The 18,566-nt window shown below is 64.2% G+C and overlaps 1 protein-coding gene across 1 annotated transcript; it reads right to left on the reverse strand.

The window, feature by feature from the left end:
* Window positions 1-1,704: 1,704 nt before the first annotated feature.
* Window positions 1,705-15,702, reverse strand: Gna11 (G protein subunit alpha 11). Its single transcript, XM_063228881.1, has 7 exons — window positions 15,370-15,702; window positions 7,311-7,495; window positions 5,236-5,390; window positions 4,857-4,985; window positions 3,904-4,033; window positions 3,673-3,826; window positions 1,705-3,502 (listed from the first exon to the last, which is right to left on the reverse strand). The coding sequence occupies exons 1-7, from the start codon at window positions 15,503-15,505 to the stop codon at window positions 3,312-3,314; spliced, it is 1,080 nt and encodes a 359-aa protein (XP_063084951.1). The 5' UTR covers window positions 15,506-15,702; the 3' UTR covers window positions 1,705-3,311.
* Between the last annotated feature and the right edge of the window lie 2,864 nt (window positions 15,703-18,566).

Consider the following 18,566-nt stretch of genomic DNA (forward strand, 5'->3'; position numbering starts at 1 on the left):
CTGGCGCATCCTCCGCTCACTTACTGGTCCCAGCTCCCGCCTGTCCTCCCCGAAGCGACCACGAGAGGGCGCCGTGAGCACCAAGTCAAGGCCTTCCCTCCCCTCCTCAGCTCTCAGCGGTCCAGGGCTCCCACCTCCGGGGGCACAAGTCCTCAGCAGCCCAAAGGGCCCCCATACGGCCCTCTCGTCCTCTTCCCGCCTCCCCTACTCCAGCCGCAAGGCCTTCTCGCTCCTGCAGCAAGCGGACTCCATTGTACCCCAGGACCTTTGCATGGCGGCACCCTCTACCTGGGCCGCCTTCCCTTAGGTGTACAGAACATGTCTTCCCTTCTCACCTGCCATGAAGGCTGTGTCTGAGGCCAGTCTTGAAGCACTCCCAAGGCCCCCTCCCGCACAGCCCCCAGGCTCTGTTTTCCTCTTGTGGTGGAGTCAGAGTGTAAAAATACTTCGTGCCTACCTGTGCAGCATCTGGGACAGAGCTTGGCACACAGCGGGTCCTCAAGCTCTCTCGGACTAACGGGCAATACAAGGTGTGCTCAAACCGTACCTTCTTCAGGTTTGCTAAATGAACCACAGAAAAAGACCCATCACCATGCACCCCCCAAACCCTGCCCCTCACCCAGACACCCCGACCCCACGGTCTAGCCATTTCTGCAGCAGCTCCGAGCCCTCTGCCCTGGGGGTCTGCACTGGGTGTGATGTGAATTCCAGGGCCTGCTGCTGCCCGGCACCCTCTGACCCAAAGGCGGCCCTGAAGTCACCCTGCCGGTGACCTCGCCCACCTGTGATTTCTGGCTCCTCCCCAGAGTAAAAATGACCGTGAAAAGTGAGGGCTTTGGACGCATTCAGGACACTGAGGGAGCCAAGACAGCGCCACTAGGACACTCAGACCCACTGCAAGCGCTAGGAGGGGCCAAGGAGGACGGAGGCGGAGTGCTGGGAGCGGTGTGGCTACGCGGTCATGGATTTTAGTTCACACTGTTTTTGTGTGTCTTTTTGAGACAGCGCTCACTGTGTAACTCGGGCTGGCTGGAACTCACAGGGATCCTCCTGCCTCAGCCTTCCCCGGCTCAACATTTGCTGCTTTTCCAGCCACATCACAGATACCTGAGGGAGGACAGGAAAGAGCTAGAGCCCTGTGCTCACCTGCGGGCCGGTCACATGGTGCAGCTGCTGTGGGGAAGGGTACATGGGGAGGGGTCTGAGCTGTCAACTCCACTGCTGGGTATGGACCCTAAAGAACCAAACCCTGAGATCTGAAGGGACCCCTGCACAGCCATGATGCGCTCAGGTCCTGGCAGCCTAGAAGTGGAACAACCACAGTCAGTGTACACAGATGGGTGAATAGATGCCCACAGCCTGGTCTGTCCATATATGGAATATTACTCGGCTGTGAAAAGGAAATCAATTCTGACATCTGCTTCGCCGTGGGTAAACCGTGGTCATGCTGCTCAGAGGCTGAGCCCTCATGGTCCCCCTCCCAGGACAGTCCCAGCGTGTCAGACCTAGAAACAAGGGCGGTGGTGTCAGGCTGGGGCAGGGACAGGAGTCAGGGTTTCCTGAGGATAGTTTCTGCTCAAGGCTGAAGTCTGAGCCACATCAGATGGGCTCAGCTCAGGCCGCAGGCGCCAGGAGGACCCACGAGCCTGGCTTCCGTCCCTACCCTCCCTGGCATCGGGACAGAAACATGACAGAGGCACCGCGTTTAGGAACAGAATTTATTCCAATTTAAAACAGAATTCATTTCAGAAGATACGAAAAGTGGACTTCCCTCAGGGGCCGTGGGCGCACGGTCAGGGCCCAGCCTGCTGCGCGGACCACGTGCCCCCAGGGCCGGCCGAAGCCAGGGGGCTCCGATGCCTCCCCGTCACCCGCCGCTTGGCACATGCGTTTCAAATGACGAGAGGTTTAAAAACAGCGTCTCAGAGAAGGTTCTTTCTTAAATAGGTTAAGGTGCGGGCTGTCGGAAACCAGGACGGGGTAATATACAAGTGCGGCCAGGGCGCGTCTGCTGGGCTGCGCTGGCCTGCGCCCGGCCTTGGCACGGACGTCGGCGGCGCCCGGTAACACTGCTGGCTCGGGGCGCGTGGCCCCCGGCCGTTCATTCCCTTTTCGTGATGGCGAAGTGCGGGGCTGCGGGGACTGAGCCCCTGAGCACCCCGCGCAGGCCCCGGCGAGGGCCTTGGTGGCACAGCGGACCCTGCAGGAGACAGAGGCCCTGGGCACCAGGCGGCGGCCTCAGTCCCCGGGGCTGGTCCCTCCCAACACTCACCCCCAACCCCGTCCCCCCGCTTCTCCCCTCGAGGCCCGGGGTGGGGGGCGCAGAGACGCGGGTCCAGGGCGTCGACCCGTTCCCGGAACAAGTGTGCAAAAAAAAAAAAAAACAAAAACAAAAACAGCAGAGTGAAACAAAAGCTGTGTAGTGTAGCGGCCGGGGCGACCAGGAAAGGCTCCTCCTCCGCCCGAGGCCCCAGGCGCGGGCCTCGGTGCCCGGCGCAGGTGACCCCGGCCAGCCGCCTCCGCGGCCAAGTGCAAGCGCAGGCTCCGGGCTGCGGGCTCCGGGCTGGGCAGGGACCGCGGCTGGGAGGCGCCACGCACATCTGCGGAGCCACCAGCAGTGTCCTCTGCCCGTCTTTCTCTCTCTCTCTGCCTCTCGGGGACAGACCTGAGAATAACCTGAAAACGTCCCCTCCCCACCCTCACCGGTGGCCAAACCGGTCACACCCAGAGAACTTAAAAAAAACATTGTGTTTTAAAAAAGGAGCGAAGGCCGCTGTCCGGGTCCAACCCTGCGCACCCCAGAGTCCCGGGACTCACTGGAGCCGCCCTGGGGCTCTCTGGGCTGGCGGGATTGGGACCCAGATGCGGGGCCTTGAGGGGAGCACCCCAAGCAGCCGCAGGAGCCCCCCAAAGGGACAGGCAGGGACAGCAACCCGGGCACCGTCATGGGCTTCGGGGCGTCTCTGAGACCCACGAGCCAGGTGAGTTGGTTTTACTCTTTTCCTCAAAAAAGAAAAAAAATTAGGCACTTCCCGGGGTGGGCAGCCCGGTGCCACCACCCCCACTTCTTGGAGTCCGGAGGGGGCCGCAGGGCTGCGGGCACAATAACTTAACAGGAGGCTGAGGCAGTCCGGCTCCGGCCTGCACCGTGCCCGATGGCGGGGCCCGGGTGCAGGGCGGGCACACTGGCATCTCAGCTGCTGCGTTTTTTCTTGTGTTTTTCTCATTTTTTTAGAAAAAAGGAAAAAAAAAGTGGAGCCACAAGTCATGGTGGCCGCGCCCCTGCCAGGCGCGGGTGGGAGGCCCGGTGGTCACACCAGGTTGTACTCCTTCAGGTTCAGCTGCAGGATGGTGTCCTTGACGGCTGCGAACACGAAGCGGATGTTCTCCGTGTCGGTGGCGCACGTGAAGTGCGAGTAGATGATCTTGTCGCTGTCCGGGTTCAGGTCCACGAACATCTTCAGGATGAATTCGCGGGCTGCCTGCGCGTCCCGCTGTGGCCCTGCAGGTGAGGGGCACTCGTGACCCCGCCCCCGGGAGGCCCCGCCCCCGGGAGGCCCCGCCCCCGGAGAGCTGCGGGCACCTGCTGCACCACCAGCCCAGCTCCGTCCCGCCCTCCCGGCCTCACACCAGGACCAGGAACGCCCCGCCCGGACCCTGGACGCTGCGCACCATCAAACTCGGGGAAGTAGTCCACCAGGTGGGAGCAGAGGATCTTGTCCTCCAGCAGGTCCTTCTTGTTGAGGAAGAGGATGACCGAGGAGTTCTGGAACCAGGGGTAGGTGATGATGGTGCGGAACAGCGCCTTGCTCTCCTCCATGCGGTTCTGCGGGGCGGGCGTGGGCGTTGGTGCGGGCAGTGAGGGCCGGTCCCTGCCCACGGCCCGTCCCCGGCCGGCCTCACCTCGTTATCCGACTCCACCAGGACCTGGTCATACTCGCTGAGGGCCACCAGGAACATGATGGACGTCACGTTCTCGAAGCAGTGTATCCACTTCCGGCGCTCAGACCGCTGCCCGCCCACGTCCACCATCCTGGGAGCAGCGGGGTGTCAGCCCCGGCCCCTCGCCCGCTCTGCCCGGGAAGGGGGCTGGTCCTCACTGGACCCGCACGGCCCGGTCAGCTGGACACGGCGCTGCCCCTAAGCCCCACCCCCACTCCGCGCTGGGGGACCCGGAAGGCAGGCAGAGGCTGCAGGCTGGGCCTCGGGGTCACTCTAGCCGGGCAGGGGTGTCGGCAGGGGCCTGGGGCGCAACGGCTTCCTGGCCCTGGGGTCCGAGCACAGGCGTCTGTCGCTGCGCGTGTCCACGCAGAGAATTAGAAACGGTGCCGGCCCCGACGCTGGCTGTAGGGACCCGGCATGGGAGGGGGTCCCCCGAGAGCCGAGGAGGGCAAAGTGGCCGCCCAGTTCCAGTGGGGGACCCTACGCAGGCAGGGCCAGCGAGTGGCTCTGAAAGGAGGCAGAGGCCGTGGGGAGAGGGTGACCCCAAGACGACGAGGGGGGTGCAGGGCGGCCCGGGGGGTGCTCTCTCTCCATTTGGGGGCTGTTCCAGCCCCGGGAGATACCCCAAGTAACGGGATGTGCCAGGTGACCTGGAGGGACGCGGGGCTGGTGACCGGCCGACCCTGGGAGCAGGCCCTCAGGGGCCTTCAGGAGTTCAGAAGCCGACACAGGAGGCAGGTGTGCCACAGCGCAGGGGAGTGCCAAGGACCCCAAGGGCTGGGCCACCCCGATGGACTGGGGCACAGAGGCCGTGTCCCACCTGACCCGGACCAGCAGGGGGCGCCCTGCGTTCCCGGCTGAGAACCCTGCCACCTTGGGGGGTCCCCCCCAACCCTGCTGCTCCCCCCAGGCACCTGAAAATGATGTTCTCCAGGTCGAAGGGGTACTCGATGATGCCCGTGGTGGGCACACGCACCCGGAGCACGTCCTGCTGCGTGGGCAGGTAGCCCGAGGTGGCGATGCGGTCCACGTCCGTCAGGTAGCTGCGGAACCAGGCAGGGTGAGCAGGGCATCAAGCACCCGCCGCCCCAGCCGGGGGACCAGGAGCCCTGCCCAGAGGAGGCCGACGGGGTACACAGGGGGCAGAGTGAGCCATCCCATCCGCCCACCCCGCCCTATCCCTGTCCCTTCCACCGCGTTCCCCAGCCGCCGCAGGCCACACGCTGCCCCACGCCCAGGGGCTGGCACCGGGCTGTGGCGGGTGGGACCTGTGAGCCCGGCCGCCGCACTCACTACTTGGCGGAGTCCGAGAGCTGGTATTCGCGCCGCCGATCGTAGCACTCCTGGATGCCAGGGTCGCTCCACAACGTCTTGATGGCGTTGACGTACTGGTGCTCGAAGGTGGTCACCTTCTCCACGTCCACATCCCGGATGAGCAGTGCGTTGGCCTGGGGAGTGGGGGAGGCCGCAAGCTGGAAGGGTGCCCAGGCACTGCCACACCCTTCTGGGCTTCCATGGACAGGGTCCCCAGAACGCCCCGGGGAAGCAGCCTCTCCCCACCCCCCGCCAGAAGTAGGGAGCACAAGAAGGGCCAGGCCCAGACACGGGGGGCACGGGGTGGATGGTGTCACCAGCACCACACCCAGGTCTCAGTTCACAGGTGGAGAAACTGAGTCACACAGCATGCAAGCTGGCCCTCGGTATTGGACTCCGGGGCTTGTACCCTGTGTCCTCCTGTGCCAGAGAGGATTTATTGACCGCCATCTGGGGCAGGCCCAGCAGCCCTCAGCCACGATAGCCGCATGCCACGGCAGGCACTGGGCCGCCCTTGCCGGGAGGTGACAACCAGGCCCGAGCCTCGGCCTGGTAGTGCAGGGAGATGTGCAGGGGCCAGCCAGCACTGTGCTCGCGCGCACACACACACACGTGCTCACACTGTCCAGGGCCGATGACACGGGGGAGGCCTGGAGCCACCCTCATGCCAGCACCACCGGGCACTGTCCTGGAGGAGCCACCGACCCTGCACCACTGAGGTGGGACCAGCTGCTTTTTCTGGGAAGCAGCCCGGGGCATAACCAGCGCAGGTGCCAGTGACCTTTACCCACAACAGGGGCTGTGCTCCCCATCTGTCCACACAGCACTCACGAGGTGGAGACCAAGGATCCTGGGTTCCAGCCCACCCTGGACCGCTCAGTGACTTAGGGAGACCCCGTCTCCAAACAAGGGGGAAAGCTCAGCACTCGGGAGGCTGGGCAGGAGGACCGCTGCCAGTCTGACTCCAGCCTGGGCTATAGTGAGCTCAAGGCTTTCTGGACTGCACAGTGAGACCCTGTCTCAAAAAGACAAAAACGCAGAGGGGATGTTGGGAATGTAACGCAGTGAGAAGGCCCTGGGTCACTCCCAGTATGGCCAAAACTAAACAAAAGGCTCGTGGACAGCCCCCTGGATACATCCGCACCAGGTCGGGGCTCCTGGATGAGGTCGTCCCACCTGACCCGGACCAGCAGGGGGCGCCCTGGATGGATGCAGCTAGGGCAGGGGGGTGCCTAAGATGCGGGGGCGAGAGACCCGCCCACCCCAGGCGCAGTGGCCCCAACCTAACACCCAGGCTCTGCAGGATCAGGCAGGGCAAGAGGTACGAATCCCAGACATGGCAGAAATCTGCAGGCCTGGCCTGCGGTGCAAACGGGACAGAGGAACTGGAACCCCGTTTGGACTCTGGGGCTGAGCACCAGCCCTGGACAGGGTCCCAGGGCCCAGCGGAAGCCCCACGGGCAGCGCTTCAGAGGCTGCTGGCGGCCCTGTTGGGAGGGGCTGGGGTCCACAGAGGGCCCGAGAGCCCAGCTTGCAGGCTCAGGACGAGGTGCTGTGCCCCGGGACGACGGCCTGGTGGCTCCCTCCGAACTGCTGCCAACACCCACTATCAGCAGCGTCCACTCCCGGGACCGCGCTCACAGCCGCCAGAGGCAGAAGCTGCCCTCGGCCCTTCAACTGCTGAAGCGGCTCACACAGCAAGTCACCCCCAGGCGCAGTGTCCTCGGCCAGGACAGGAGCGCGGCTGTGACACCGCCACAGGTGGACGGACCCTGACACTGGACACACAGGGTGGGCTGTGCCGACAGGAAACGCCCAGAACAGGAAGTGGGCTCGGAGGTGCAGGGCTGGGGAGGGGACAGGGGACTGCTCATGGGGATGGACGGGACATTCTGGAACTAGATAGTGGTGACGGCTGCAGGATTGTGCCAATGTATTGAAAACCACCCAGAAGCGGGGGAGGCTGAGGCAGGAGGATCCTGAGCTCAAGCCCGTCTGGGTGACTTGGTGGTTCGGCAGTGCCGGGCTGTGGCGCAGGGCGGCCTGCGGCTCACCTCATTCTGCTCGTCCTTGTAGAGGATCTTGAGCGTGTCCATGGCACGGATCATGGCCTGCATGGCGGTGAAGATGTTCTGGTAGACCAGCTTGGTGAAGCCCCGCTTGTCCTCCTCCGAGTAGCCGGCGCCGTGGATGATCCGCATCTGCTTGATGAAGGTGCTCTTGCCGCTCTCGCCGGTGCCTGGGGGCGGGCGGTCAGTGAGGGCAGGGCGCTGGGCATGGCGCAGTCCCCAGAGCCCCTTCCTCCGGAGCTTGGAGCTTGGGACCCGGCCCATCGGGCCACCTGCTGCCCAATGCCCGGCGCCTTCCTGGCGGTCGCCCTGGGGCCCCTCATCCGTCCCTGCATGGCTGGGGCTCGCTCCTGGCCCATGTGTCACCCTGGAGCCCACGCAGCCTAAGAGTGGTCCCCCACCACGTCCTCCACACGGAACCCCAGGCCCTGTGACCTCCCCTGCCTCAGGTCTTCTGGGATGATATGCACTACCTGCCCCCCGCCAGGGACCCCTGGACCCGAGGGCAGGCTGGAAGTTGGAGGCTGTGGGGAGCCGTGACTGCTCCCTAGCTCCCGTCAGGACCCCCACACTCAGGGGGTCACAGCAACACTCATCACCTCTGTTCTAGGACAGTTTAAACCCCTGCTCCCTGCTCCCCGCTCCCAGCCTGTCCCCCACCTGCTGTCACCCACACTTGCCAGGACGCCACTTGTGGGGGTCTGCAGCTGTACCCCAATCCCCTCGGTGAGCACTGGGGACACCCCTGCCATATGAGGAGGAGCTGAGATCCATGCAGCACCCCAGCTGGGTGCCAAACCGTGTCTGTCTGTTTGCTGTCTGCTTCTGTACTGGAGATAAAACCCACGGCCTCAGCTGAGCTCTGTCCCAAGCCTGCTGTCCTTTTTATTCTGAGACAGGGTCTCGCAAAGTTGCCTGGGCTGGGCTCGAACCTTTGGTCTTTCTGCCTCAGCCCCCCAGAGTGCTGGCATGACAGGCGTGTGGCACCCCAAGTACAGTGAACAAACGCCTGTGAGTGCCTGCACTTCTGAGCCCGGGGTGGCTCCCTGCTGTGGCTGCAGACACGGGCCAGTCTAAGGGGTGGCGGCCTGGCCCCTGCCCACAGCCTCTCTGGCTCCGGCTCTCAGCACAGCACACACAGCCCCCGGCCGCTGGGGTCCTGGGACCTCCTGCCATCAGCCCCACCACACTTGCAGAGCCAAGCCGGGTCCTTCTGTCCCTGCCCCTGCCGAAGTCCTGTCCTGCCTGGGGCCCTACAGCTGGCCCAGGCAGCCCCCGGCCCTAGGCCCAGGGTGCCCCTGCAGCATCCCCTCGCCACCAGGTGCCCCATGCAGGCAACCAAGGAGACCTGTGTTCCCAGTGGACGCGGTCACACGTTAGTGACCGGCAAGGGCCCCAGAGAAAAGCCGGGTAGCAATACTCCTCACTCCAGTACCCAGGCCTGCACCCCACATGTAAACACACATGGCACTAAGCTGAACCCCAGCAATGCCGGGGAGAAGAGAGGTGACCCCAGCACCCCAGTTCCGCAGGCCTCACCACATGAAGAGCTGGCACTGCCACGGCAGGGTGGACCCGGGCCCCACGTTTGTCCTGCACACATCTGCCCCCCATATCTGTGCAGACTCCAGGTGCACTGAGACGGGGGGCAACCCCACCTCCCATAGCTAGGCTCAGAGGAGCATGCTCCAGGCACAAAGAGGGGCCCTAGCGCAGCCTACAGGGTGTCCAGGCCCCTGCAGGACAATGAGCAGGCCCCTGGCCTCCACCCAGCAGGAGCTCCCCCCAGCAATGACAGCAATGATAGCAAATGTCCTTGATATCACCCGGCACGGCTGGGGCCAGGATCCCTCACTATCCACAAAATGCTGTATAAAAAGCCCTGCGCTGGCCTGGGACAGCATCTCACCTGGGAGAGGGCCACACCCATGCGCCTGCCACCCCTGAGGGCGCCGGGCGGCGTACCCACAGGCACCAGGGACCCCAGACACAGCCACTCCTGCACCAAGCACAGGCCCCTCGGGCCACAAGGGCTCCGACTCGGGCAGGCTCCGCTCGGCACAGCAAAGACACCAGTTGGACGGCACTGGTGCTGGCCACTGACCCCCCAGAGTGGACCTGTCTGTCACCACGCTGGCTCGCCAGGGACCTCAACGGGTCTACATGGACTCTGAGCTTGCAGACAAGGGGGCACACACGTACCCACCCCCAAACCTGCACACACACACCCACTCACGCCGCAAGCCCCTGCGCAGGTAGTGCCACTGCAGTCCCGGCACGCAGAGGGTGAAGCGGGCACCGGTGCCCTGACACCTGGAGCCGGGCTGCTCGGAGCCCCCGAGGTGGGGCTGGCTCTCTGCATCCTGTGCCTGGGGCCAATGGTGAGGGAAACCAGCAGCAGCTGCGGCAGGAGCAGGGGTCAGAAGGAGCCACGTCCAGCTGGCTGGGGCTGCTTCTGACCACCGCAGGACACCAGCAGCTGGTGCCAGGCCCAGCGCGGCTCGGGGTGATAGGCTTCTGTCCCTGCCCTGACTCCCAGAGCCAACTCGGCTCCTGTCACATCCTGTCACTCCGGGAGGTGCTCGGAACCCCCCTGACACCACACCGGAGAGCACCCTGCCTGGGACCCCAAGTTTGTGTGGGGGGCCCACTCGCCCGCACAGTGCCTGGCTTAGCCTGCTTAGGAACCGCCACCAGGAGCAGGGCCAGCTCGGGCCTCAGAAGGAAAATGGGGCCACTGAGGTCCAGTCTCGGGTGTCCGTCCTGCCGCAGAGCCTCAGGTCCCTGCTCGTCTGCCGGGGAGGACCTGGCGTCCTCTGCGTGCCCTGGAGGCCACACAGCAGGTTTCCCTGCAGCCAGCACGGCCTCAGCCTCAGGCCCTCAGCAGGCAGTGGTGACAGGGTGACAATCCCCCGACAGTGCGCAGCTGGGAGAGGACAGGCTGAGTTTGGTATGGGTCCCACAGGGTGGCCCTTCCGCCCCTCCCCTCCACGGGGAAGAGTGAGAGGTCACCTGCGCCAGGCAAGGTCTCTGGACGCCAACCTGTGGCCTCCCGCGCAGGGGCACCGATGTCACTGCGTACACGCGGGCCAAGGGCCTGGGAGCTTTGTGTCAGCAGCCCACCTGAGACAGTGACGAGATCTCGGAAATGCAAGATGCGGTGGTGGCCAGTGCGGGGGAGGTGGACATCAGGACCTGGGGAGGACACGCTGCCCTGCGGCCTGGGAGTGGTCTCAGGACACCCAGGGTGCCAGGCTGGGTGGTGGCGTGAGAACAGGGGACCCCAGCGCTTCTCCTGGAGCCCAGCACCTCCAGGTCCCACCCAGAAGACAGCAGAAGTGGGGACCCCGTCTGCACGGCTCCGCAGGCCCCCTCCCCCCTGTAAGCACACGCTGCCAGCTGGGGCCCCTCCAGAGGCCAAAGGGTCCCATACACAGACCTCAAGGAGGAGCCCCCTCCTCAGGCTGGCACAGGGGCCCAGCCTGCAGCTGAGGGCTCCCAGCCCAGACAGAGCGACATGGACACCTATGGCACAGGGAGCCTAACATGGCCCAAAGACACGAGGTCAGAGGGCACCGCACAGCCCTGACAGGTGCAGGGACCGCCCCACTTCACTGGCAGAACCCCAGGAGGTGACTGTCACAGCCACTCCTGTTCATTTGACAAGCAGAGAAACTGAGGCACAGAGCAGTTACGTGGCCTCCTCCTCCTCCACCCAGCCCAGGCTGTCTGTCTGCCTCGTCCCAAGCAGGCCCCACAGGGACACAATCCTCCCCTCCCTCTCTGCCACCCAGGGCCCCCATGGCGGCACAGCAGGGGGTGCAGGCGGGACCTCATCACACCAGTGTATTGGGGCCAAGGGCAGTGACCCTCGCGGGGCCTCTGCGGTGACACCCACGGGGCTGACTGTGCACCCCACACCACATCCCCGCAGGCTGGGGTCCAGCGACTCCAGGACCTGGTAGGTGGCTCCAGCCACCACAGCTCGGCCCTAACCAGACCATGGAAGGCGCCCGGCCCCTCCTGGACCAGCGGCTGCTGCAGCGGGGCTCCTGGGGCTCCAGGCCTCGTGTGGGGCAGCGCATCACGGCAGCATACGGAGTGGGGGAGCTCACCTACGGTCTTCTGCAGGGAGACAGGGATCTGGGACCTGTGCACCCCATCCCCCAGAGGCTCCCCCACTCATGGGGAACACAGCTGACACACAGACCTTCAAGGGACACAAGACCCAGATGGTGGCCTTGCCCAGAGCTCCCACAGTACAGGGCTGACCTGGCTGGGTAACTATCAGCTCTCAGGTCTGGATTCCTCCTTGGGGGAAACTGAGGCAAGGCCCTGCCATCACTCAGCCCCCATGCCATGCTCCGACAGCCCAGGAAGGCTGGACGAAGTGGACAGACCGGGCTGCTCTCTGGCTGGGTTTGGTATGGGTCGTAAAGACTCTAAAGGCAAGGATGCCAGCAAGCAGAAAGGGCAGCCCCAGGGCAGGGCCCGGACCCCCACACTGCACCCCACATGACGGCATCCCCAGGACACCCTGGCTGGGGTCTGCACAGAAACCACGACCCTGCTGGGGACCTAGAGGGGCCCCCAACTGCCACCTGCCTAGCTACAGAGGGGACAAGAGCCCCGAGGGCCGCCACGGCTGCCTGGGCAGGTTCCCGTGGACAGGCCACACTCCCGGAAGCAGGACATCTGTCCATCACGGTGCCTCTGGGTGGCCTGGTCCCCAGGCCATCCTGGTGAGGATCAGCACCCAGCATAAGCACTTCCTCACTCTCCACAGTGACAGGGACGGCGGCGTGAGGCAGGAAAGGCCTCAGGGATCTGGGAGCTGTGCAGTCACTCAGAGCTTGGGGCTCCTGGCCGGCCGCACCCCAGCCACCTGGACTCGGGGACAGGCCAGCCTGGCTGTGCAGCCAAGACCAGACCAGGCAGGAGCAGTGTCTGCCCGAATCGGCTCAGGGGCTGGGCCCGAGGCTCTGTGGGGCGGGCAGGGCAGGGCAGGGCAGGGCGTCCCCGCCTCAGGGGCAGGCCAGAGGTCTGGGCCCTCTGCACTCCTGGGACAGGTCTCCACAGCCCTCTCAGGCCTGCAGCAGACAAAGCTGCCCAGGGCAGAGACAGCTCGACTGCAGCGAAGGCCACATCCTGGGGGGAGGCCCCTCCAGGGCCATTTAAGGGCCTCCTGCTCCCACCGGCTGCAGGGACATGGTGGGGACACGCAGGAGCCCTCCCAGGAGCTGGCAGCTGCCTAGGAGCCCCCTCAGCGCCAGGGGCACGCCCAGCCTCCGGGGGCCGGATCCAGCCTCTGGCTGCCGGGTGGCCGGTGGGCGGCGGGCGGACAGGAAGCCGGCGGAGCGAACCGCCCTGCTTTATTTAGAAAGCCCTGCGCTGCTCACCCAGCCTCGCTCCGGCCCACAGGACCCGGCTTTCCCAGGCAGGTTCCGACTGTCCAAGTGGGGAGGGGGACCGAGACACAGCCCAGTGCACCCTGGGGGCCCTGCGCTGGGGCACTGGCCGTGGTGCTCGGGATGCTCAAGGCTGCAGGGGACCCCGGGACACTGGCTGTGACACCATGACCCCGTGACCCACAGCCTGCAGAACAGCAGACAGGGTGTCCCAGGTGAACCCCAAGATACAAGGTACGGAGCTACGCAAGCACACACACGCGGCTCGGGCTCCTCCACTAAGATCACTCCACCCTGAGCGATCATGCTGCTCACACCCAGCTTCCCCGCCAGCATTTCACATCCCAAGTCACTGCGGGGCAAGAAGTCTCAAACAGGGTGATGGGTCCCCAGGGAGCACGTGTAGTCACCACTGCTGGGGTGCTCCTGGGGCGGAGTCCGTGGAGGCCGGGAGTCCCCACAGAGCACCTGGCCTCAGTACGCACAGCCCAGGGGACCCCGCCGGCGCAGGGGTGCTGAACCTCACATGTGCATGCAGCTGGGGAGGCAGGGGACAGAAGCCAGCACCGTGACGACCCTCACAAGGAAGCCCCAAGAGACAGGGTGGGGACAGCTAGGGGAAAGCCAACACCTCACCCTGCTGGGTCGGCACTTGGGCTGGTGGGGACCGCAAGAAGTCCCCACAGAGGGACACAGCCTGGTCAATTTCGAGCCCTGCTCTGCAGCCAAGTTGCATGGGTGCCCTGGCAAGGTCCTCAACCTGCCACCAAAGGCCACGCACAGGGGAAACGTTCTGAAGCCCCACTGGGCCAAAGGCTTGCCGTCACCTCAGGGCCCAGGCCAAAGCAGCTGGCATTACAGCACACACCCTTGCCCTCCTGGGTCACACAGGTCACCCTCGCTGTCCTGCCCGTCCCGCCCTGCTGCGCCCTGCTTTACTGAAGGGGCGAAGGTGCTGTGGACAGCACACTAGTGCCCTGCAGCCACAGGTGGGCAGCAGGCAGCAAAGACCAGGCGTCCACACGGGCTGCAGCCACTCAGAAAGGCTGTGGAGACGGGGCCAGACGGTGACCCTAGTCCCCTATCAACCTCAGGATCAGCACAGTCCGGGTGCAGAGGGGAGAGGACGGGCGCACAGTGCAAGGCCATCTGGTGCCACCCTCGAGTGCTGCTGACCTCCAACTCTCCCATGTGCAAAAGAAAGACCCCCCCACCGCCAGAGCCAGCCGCAGCCACGCTGTAACTGCTGTAACCGAGGACCACGCCTTGGGCCCATCTCAGAGCCCCACGCTGCAAGGCTGCCCCCCACCCACCTGTCTGTCCTGGGGAAATGGCCTGTTTTAGAGCCTTTAAATGAATCAAGACACATTTGAGAGAGGCGATGGGAAGGTGGTGTGCCCACTGCGGCACATGAGAGAGGCAACATGCTTATGGCCAGCGAGCCCGGCCAGCACATCCGCCACCAGACTGGACTCCTGCAAACCCACAGGGCCTACAGAGGCAGCCTCTCCTGGCAGCCCTGCGTCCCCCACCCAGGAAGGCTGCCCGGGCCCAGCGCAGGGACTCCTCCATCCAGAGGAGCAAGGACAGGGGCAAGGGATGCTGACGGGGCATGGCTTCTATTTTGAATGTAAACTACAGCAGGGGACAGTCCTCCTGGGCCCTTATTTGGGGTGACAACACTCCTGACAGCCGAGGCACTGGCTCAGGCTACAGGTCAGTCCTGGGGAGACACAGTCACACAGTGAGTGAGGCTTCTCCAGGGAGACAGGAGGAGCCAAGGGGACCACACTGCTCCACCAGGCCACTGCAGATGGACAGGGCTCAGGAGGCCAGGTAGCAGGCCGTGCTGACCACCTGCATCTGCTCCGTCTACCAGGCCCAGGGGAAGAAGAAAGAGTTCCCTGCTCTGGAGGGACCTGCTTTGCCTGCAGAGGGGGGGAGCATAGGCCAGTGACGCTTTAGAGGAGGGGGGGGCTGCATGTAGTGAACAGGCCCCCGAGAGGTGGGCCGAGTCTGGATCTGGGAGGTGATGGGGAGCAAGTCTGCTCTCTGAGGAGGTGCAGGGGAGCTTGGGGGGTGGGGAGGCACAGGGCAGATCCCCACAGGTCCTGGCAGCCAGTGGACGCAGGACACTCGCTGACCAGGAAGGATGCAGGAGCTCGACCTGGATGGCACGGTAGCTGCTGACCTCAAAGGACCCAGGGCCTAACCTCGACGGCTCAGGCAGGAAACACAACGCCGGGCTCCAGAGGCTTTGACCCGAACCCTACGGCAAGCACTGGCCAGAGCAAGTCCAGCTGGTCAACATGGGCAGGGGCCGGGCGGAGGGATCCAGCGGCGAAGGGGACACCTCGGTCCTGACCACAGGAGGGGGACTCCGGGCTGGCCCTACGGGAGCGCCGGCCGGGCGGCGAGGCAGGAGCCGGCTAAGGGATCTGCCCGCAGCTGGGGAGCTCGGAGCCAACCTGGACAGCACCGGGCAGGTCTGCCCTGCAGGGATCTAGGCAGGGGCCGGCCACACACAGAGCCGGCCACGGGGAATGCGGGAGGCAGCGGCCAGCTGACCACCGCGGATCCGGGCCGCCTGACTGGCCACCCCGGGCGGGCACTGACCCGGCTCCGGCCCCGCTCACCGAGCAGCAGCAGCTTCAGCTCGCGCCGGGCGTCGCGCTTGTCCCTCCGCAGCTGCTTCTCGATCTCCGCGTTGATGCGCTTGGACTCCTTCACCTCGTCGCTCAGGCAACACGCCATCATGGACTCCAGAGTCATCGTTCCGGCCCCGGCCGCCGCCGGCCGCCCCCCGACCCGCCCGGTCTGGCCTGGCCTGGCCCGGCCCGGCCCGCCGGAGCCGCCTCGGCCGCACCCGGCCCCGACCTCAGCCCGGGCAGCCGCTCGGCCCGCTGTCGGTCCCCGCTCCGGCCGCTCCGCCGGGAAACCCCCGCCGCCACCCGCGCTGCGCCGCGCCGCCGCCGCCGCCGCCAACCGCAGCCGCCGCGAACAGGCTACGGCGCCGGACAACCTAGCGGCGTGACGGGGCGTGACGGACAGGCGGCGCGGCCAATGGGAAGGGCGGGCGGCCGGCTGGCGCGCCGCGGGGGCGGGACTAGCGGGCCGGCCGCGGGGGCGGAGCCTGGGGGAGCGCAGGGGCAGGGGTGGGGCCGCGCGAGGCGGGGCCGCCGCGCGTTTGGTTGCGCCGACGTGGGACCGACCGCGCCGCCGGGAGCCGGGCGGGGCCGCTCGGGATTGTGGGAATCTGGAGGACTCGGCCGCCGCGCTCACCTGGCCTGGGCGCCCACCGCAGCCTGCACGGTGCGCTTAGCACCCGGACCTCGCCCGGCTGCAAGAGAACCTGCGTCCACTGCTGGAGGCAGCCTTAGCGGACGCCTGGGGTCCAGCGGACATGAACGCAGCCCCTGCTGCTGGGGATGCAGCGCGCGGCCCAGAGCCTGCCTGGCAAGCGCAGGTCGTGAGTTAGATTCCCAGAACCCCCAAAAAAACACATCCCCTGCTGTACGCGTAGACCAGACATCGGTGCAAAACCTGTTATACACAAGACACGGGCCAGGCATTAAAGCAGCGTGCGCTGCCAGGTGTGGTGGCACGTGCCCGTAATCCCTGCGCTCCGGAGGCTGAGGCAGGAGGGTTGCCCTGAATTCGAGATTCGAGATCAGTCTGAACTGCAGAGAAGAGAACTGTCTTTTCTGTAACAAACAGCATAGCATTCCCTGACCCACAAAAGGACTATGACACTCCAATTTTAAACTGCATTCTGTCATCTACAGGAGCAGAGCTGAATAGTGACAACCAGCCCTAAATCGTTCTTTTCCCCTTTAATTTTTTTTTTTTTTTTTTTTTTTTTTTTTTTTTTTTTTTTGGTCTTTTTGAGACAGGACCTCCCTATGCAGTTCAGGCTGGCCTTGAGCTCACTGTGTAGCCCAGGCTGGTCTCGAACTCGCAATGATCCTCCTGCCTCACCCTCCGGAGTGCTGGGGAGTGCTGGGGTGACAGGTGTGTGCCACCACACCTTCCTGGCTAACCAGTGTATATTGAATGATGAAAAAAACAGCACTTGAAAGCTGGGAGCACTGTTGGGGCCAGAACCCCAGTGTAAGGGGAGGATCTGAGGGGGTTTTGGCCCTGAGCCGGCAGAACCCTGCCCAGATCTCAGCTCCCTGCACCCCATCACCCTCTCTTGCCAGTATGCTGCTTCACAGTCTGGAGATAAGGGGTGCAGGGGGAGGTCAAAGTCTCCATTTATGAGTTGACTGGGGTGGGGAGATTGTCTCCCTGAAACTTCTGCCTCTAAGGCCTCGGCGGGACACGGGCAGGGGAGGGCTCCCGGGGTCCCCTGTGACTTGGTTCAGCCTCCATCGCAGGCAGAGGCAGCCGTGATGGTGCATCCCAGCACTTGGGGAGGCTGAGGCAGGAGGATCGCAAGTTCCCGAATATAGTAGGTGCTGAGTGAAGTGACTGGTTTCAGTCTCCAGTGGCTTTGCCATCGATGCTGCTGGCACTCACAGCCGGATCTGCACATCCACGGGCCACCCCGAACACTGTCCTTGTCACTAACCCGAGAGGGAGCGGCTGGGGCATCTCCGTCTGTCCTGGCCATGCCCAATGCTGGTGCCGCCCTCCTGCACCTGTGCCCTCCAGGCAGCTGCATCGCTCCCAAGCATGCTGCGGTGTCACCTGCCACCCCGTTTCCAGGCCTGACCTCCCCCAGCTCCAGAATTGGGGTCCCACTGTGCCCAGACAGCCCTACACTGGGGTCTCATGAGATCTCACCTTCTCTGTGATCAAAGCTGGGTCCCAGTTTCACCCCCACAAAGGCCACATCTCAAAGCCTTCATCCCTAAGCTGGATCTGAGAGTGCATCCCGCTGTACCACCCAGGAGGCTGAGGCAAGTATGGCCTAGGGCAACTTAGTGACTTTGGAAGACCCTGTTTCAAAATAAAAAATAAAATAAGGGACTGTAGGAGGAGGGGTGGAACTCAGGGTCTAGGGTCAATCCCAGGAAAAGAAACAAAAAAGGAAGCAACGGTGGAAGCTAATGTTTATTCTTTTAAGGTGTTCAGTTTGGGCTTGTTTGTTACACAGCCACTGATAACCGATGCACAGGACCAGGACTGAGGAAAGCATACATCTGCACACACAGCCTCAAATACAAACAATGCATCTGGCGATAGGTGAGCAGACAAAGGAATCGTGGTCCAGCCTACGATGAAATATTATGCAGCGAGGAAAAGGAACTAACTTCATACACAGAGCAAAGGACTCCCTCCTTTCCTCTCTCTCCCTCTCTCTTCCCTCCTCTTTTCCTTCCAGCGCTGCAGACGGAACCCTGCCAAAGTACTCACCACTGAGCTACACTGCCAACCTTTTCTTATTTTATTTGAGACAGGATCTCATCAAACTCCCCAGGCTGGCCTCTGGTTTACGATCCTCCTGCCACAGCCTCCCAAGTCACTGAGGTTAGAGCCTTGCAGCCCACACTGCAGGCCGGGCGCCAAGTTCTAATCAAATATCCCCATGAGGCCTGTCTGCCACAGCTCACCCTGCCCCATGGGGACATTGTCTCGGGACTCTCACATGTGAGCTATGTCTGCCGTGAGCTAGGAGAAAGCCTCCAGTGTCTCACAAGGAGAAACTGAGGCCCAGGAGAGGCAGTGGCCTGACCCTGGGGTGTAGCCAGGAGCAATTTGCGGACTCTGCTCTGGCAGCCAGGGCTTAGAGGAGACAAAGTCCGCCAGGCTGCTCCTCTGGGGCACCCGGCCCTCCCTCCTGGCTCCTGGCCGCCTCCCTCCCATGGCCTTGACCAGAGCTCTGAGG

This window comes from Cavia porcellus, unplaced genomic scaffold (genome assembly GCF_034190915.1).
Source record: "Cavia porcellus strain 051 isolate PalLab524CR breed Dunkin Hartley unplaced genomic scaffold, mCavPor4.1 scaffold_17, whole genome shotgun sequence".
NCBI lineage: Eukaryota > Metazoa > Chordata > Mammalia > Rodentia > Caviidae > Cavia > Cavia porcellus.